The sequence below is a fragment of the Bos taurus genome, chromosome Y (assembly GCF_002263795.3).
Source record: "Bos taurus isolate L1 Dominette 01449 registration number 42190680 breed Hereford chromosome Y, ARS-UCD2.0, whole genome shotgun sequence".
Classification (NCBI taxonomy): domain Eukaryota; kingdom Metazoa; phylum Chordata; class Mammalia; order Artiodactyla; family Bovidae; genus Bos; species Bos taurus.
Window position 1 is genome coordinate 24,363,913 of NC_082638.1, and position 4,050 is coordinate 24,367,962.

General features: G+C 36.9%; 1 protein-coding gene across 2 annotated transcripts; it reads right to left on the reverse strand.

The window, feature by feature from the left end:
• Positions 1 to 1,881: 1,881 nt before the first annotated feature.
• Positions 1,882 to 3,676, reverse strand: LOC132344656 (heat shock transcription factor, Y-linked-like). Of its 2 annotated transcripts, none has more exons than XM_059884301.1 (2): positions 3,051 to 3,676; positions 1,882 to 2,620 (listed from the first exon to the last, which is right to left on the reverse strand). In XM_059884301.1, the coding sequence occupies exons 1-2, from the start codon at positions 3,558 to 3,560 to the stop codon at positions 1,889 to 1,891; spliced, it is 1,242 nt and encodes a 413-aa protein (XP_059740284.1). In that variant the 5' UTR covers positions 3,561 to 3,676; the 3' UTR covers positions 1,882 to 1,888. The 2 variants fall into 2 exon arrangements, 1 of the variants encoding a protein (XP_059740284.1); XR_009493661.1 differs by having other exon boundaries at positions 2,534 to 2,620; positions 3,056 to 3,143.
• Positions 3,677 to 4,050: the final 374 nt, after the last annotated feature.

Below are 4,050 nucleotides of genomic sequence, written 5' to 3' on the forward strand. Positions count from 1 at the left end.
AGCAAATTTGGGAGACTCAGCAGTGGCCAGAGGACTGGAAATGGTCAATTTTCATTCCAACCACAAAGAAAGGCAATCCAAAGAATGTCCAAACTACCACTTAATTGCACACATCTGACACACTTGCCCAGAACTGCTCAGAATTCCCCAAGCCAGGCTTCAACAGAATGTGAACCATGAGCTCCCAGATGTTCAAGCTGGATTTATAAAGGGCAGAGGAACCCGAGATTCAATTGTCAACACCCGTTGGGTCCTCCAAAAGGCAAGAGAACTCCAGGAAAGCAGCTACTCTTATTTGACTATGCCAAAGACTTTGATTGACACAACAAAATGACACACACAAAAAGTCACATCAAAACGTGGAATATTCTTCCAAACATCGGAATACATGCCTCCTGAGAATTCTTACATTCATGTAAATAAAATAAATATTTATCAACTTGGAAAATTTTCTCAGTCAATAGGAAAGGTGAATTATGATAGTAGTGCAGGTTATAGAATGTTGTTGAGTAATGTGTAGAGCATTTGATCGGTTATTACATTTCTTTATTGATAATTCAGTAAGCACTTAAAATGTGTCATATTCAGGCTCTATGTTTCAGCTGTTGTGAAAGATACATAAAGAGGGTAGACCCAAAACACATTGAAGATATCTGTACTCTCCTTCGTAGGAGGGCAAACAGTAGTTCCTTCCAACCGCAAGAAATAGTTGAGACAAAGTTGTTAGAAGGGGCTTAGCATAAGGTAAGGTAAGGTTAGGTAAGTCACTTCAGTTGTGTTTGACTCTAGGCGAGCCCATAGACGGCAGCCCAACAGGCCCCCACATCCCTGGGATTCTCCAGGCAAGAACACTGGAGTGGGTTGCCATTTTCTTCTCCAATGCATGAAAGTGAAAAGTGAAAGTGAAGTCGCTGAGTCGTGTCCGACTCTTAATGACCCCATGGACTGCAGCCTACCTGGGTCCTCCGACCATAGGATTTTCCAGGCAAGAGTACTGGAGCGCGGTGTCATTGCCCTCTCCGAGGACTTAGCATGACTGAAAATAATTTGTGATTGTAGCTTCAGAAGAGAAAGATAATGAAATTACTAAGGAAAACAGATATCATGTCTTCCAAGAACTTTGTAACCATGCTGATGTGCTGCAGTAATGACCAGGAATTTATTCTGTCTCTATGGGGACAGATAAGCAACATCTAAACATGAATTTGGAATTATAGGGTGGAATCTTGGTGTCAGGAAATGAAGACGTACCTTAAGGACAGCAGCGCAAAAATGACCCTATAGAATACCACTTGTAAATTACATAACTTGTGCTGACCATGGGCCAGTCACTGATTATATCATGCTATCTTTTCTATCACAGTGATGGTATAATTGTGATAATGATTTTGGATGTACTACAATATCTATATTTTCAGGGATGAAATTAATTTCTATAATGAAAACAATCTGCTGTCTCATCTTTAAGACTCTACCAGTAACTAATAGAATATAATATGTGAATGCGCTGAAGTTCATACTGTGTATTTTTATTTATCTAATTTTATTTGCATCTCTTTCTTCACCCATACCATCCTAATTTAGACACCCCTTCATTTCAGCAGGGGTGATTTCAGAAATCACTTTACATCCATTACCTCTTTTCCCTTGCTTCTCATTTTCTTGCTTACAAATATTATATCAGGTGTCATTTACCTAGAATGCATAACGAATGCTTTCTTGAACTGATGAGTTTGGAATACCATGCAGTAAAATAGTAAACCAATGAACTAAAGCCTCATTTTCTCTTCTTTGTTTAAAAATTGAAAATGAAACTATGAAGATGAACATGTAAATTTATTATTCAAATACAGGAATGGTAGGTATTTGACATCTCCCAAAGTAACGTTCAATCTTCCTTAGGCTCCATAATCTGACACGTATTTGATAGGTCAGTTTTAATTAGCATGGTTTCCATATAATGATGATTGTTGATGAGTTGACTTGAAAGAGAGGAAGCAGATGTATAAGTGCTTGTTGGCACTGAGAACCACGAGTTGCCTGTCTCTTGCAGGTTAGGAAAAGGATTGTCATGGCCTGACATATCGCTATGCCTAACTAGAAATTTAGAAGGCTCCACCATCAGTCCAGAATAAGTGCTCTGTAATGGGGATACAATGTGGTTCTGAGAAGTAGATGTAGTTGTAGTAGCAAAGTCCTCAATGGGGCCATTTACTTGAGTGTAGCTGCTATGTGAATGCCAATTAAAAATGCTCAACTTTTTTAAAACAGCAGGTTGATCTACCAAAATCTGTTCTGTTTGTCTAACCGATATTGGTGATGGGTTAGGTAAGTCACACGGAGATAGGGCATTTGTATTAGTGACAATCTGGATGGTATGAGGCTTTTGTATGAAAGGCACACGTAAACTTGTGGAGGCTGAAAATGCACTCTCTCTACTAATTTCTGGAATAAATTCAGAGTTACGATCATCTTCGTTGACACTTGCTTTAACATGCTTCTTGTTATCTTGCACTAATGAAGATATTTGAGACACATTATTAATCCCAACTCTTCTTTGCACTCTTAATAAAAGTTGAGGATGACCTCTTTTGAAATTTGGATTACAGTAGGTCTGTAACTAAAATCAAAGGATTACATTATTTAGTTTCTTTATAAACCAAGGTAAAACTGACAAGCAAAGCTAAGTTATAAAAATGTATTCCTTTAATGAAACCAACTAAATAGCATCAAATAAAACACCTCCATTAGTAGTTTAACAGGTAACATGTTAGAAAGAATATGATCCTCAATGAAAAATATATTTTATATATACAGTAAATACCACTTTAAGTTGCTTCAGGACTTATATCTGGTTTCACAGTGCTAGGAAAGTTTGTCAAACATCCAATATTTTAACATATCCAGCTGTTCTCAACTTAAAAAAATAAAACTTTTTAACGATTTGTTAGCTCAAGTTTAAATTCGGTTTTAGCTACATATGTAAATGTGCTTTCTAGGTCACATGATTTCATCTTACATATTGCCAATAAGTGAAAATGTTGGAATACCTTACTCAAAAGAGAGATGTTGTTTTCTTCTTCCAGAAAGACAGGTAGTGAAGCAGATCTTTGAAAAGTTTGTCGCTTTTTGCTAAATCCATAAAGGTTAAGCTGTCGAATTAAACTTTTCATACTCTTGGTTTCAAATATTCTGAAAGGTGCCTTTCTTTCCAAGACTTCTTTCTTAAAGAGTTCTTCATTGATCACTATACATGTGCCTCTCTCATCCCACCAAATAGATTCAAACTGATCACTTTCAACTATATTCCAAAGTTTTTGTGGAAATGTGAGTGAAAGAAAATTAGTCACCTCATCTGTTTCAGATACAGAGTATTTGTAGCATGGCCTTTTTATCACAAGATCCTCAGACAAAGCCTGAAAAGCATATTCTTCAATCATAGATCTCAAAACTGAGTCCCTAGTAAGTGTATAATCATACAAAGATCTAATGGAGGTTTCTGAATCAGTTGATTCATCCTTAGGAGGCCCATCTTGAATTTCTGAAGGTATAGGTGCCATCTCAGAGAAATCTTTCTTCAGATCCTTTTCTCATTTGTCTGATTTTACTGACCACTACTTCAAAAATTGCTTGGCTGGCCAACAGAGAGAAACTCTCTAGACCATCACAGAGGTCCTCAAAGTCAAAAGGCTGTGACATCACAAAATCACTGGTCTCCTAGCAATCGAAGGGTAGCTGTGACATCACAAAATCACTGGTCTCCTAGCCATTGAAAGGTGATGTTCAGCTAGTGTTTACTTCAGCATCAACTTAAAAATACAGCCTGCTTACAGAAATAGTAACCAAAACCATGAAGCATGCAAAATCTCATTCCTAAAGAATTTTTACACAGAAAAATCACATCAATAAATCTACTTGGTTTCTGAAATAAAAGTGATTTATCACCCTTCTATACACACATTTTTCATATTCAGTACTGTTACCAAAGCAAATTGGTCTACTGGCCTCTGAAATAAAATCTTTTAACTGTCTGGTTTCAACTACTCTGTG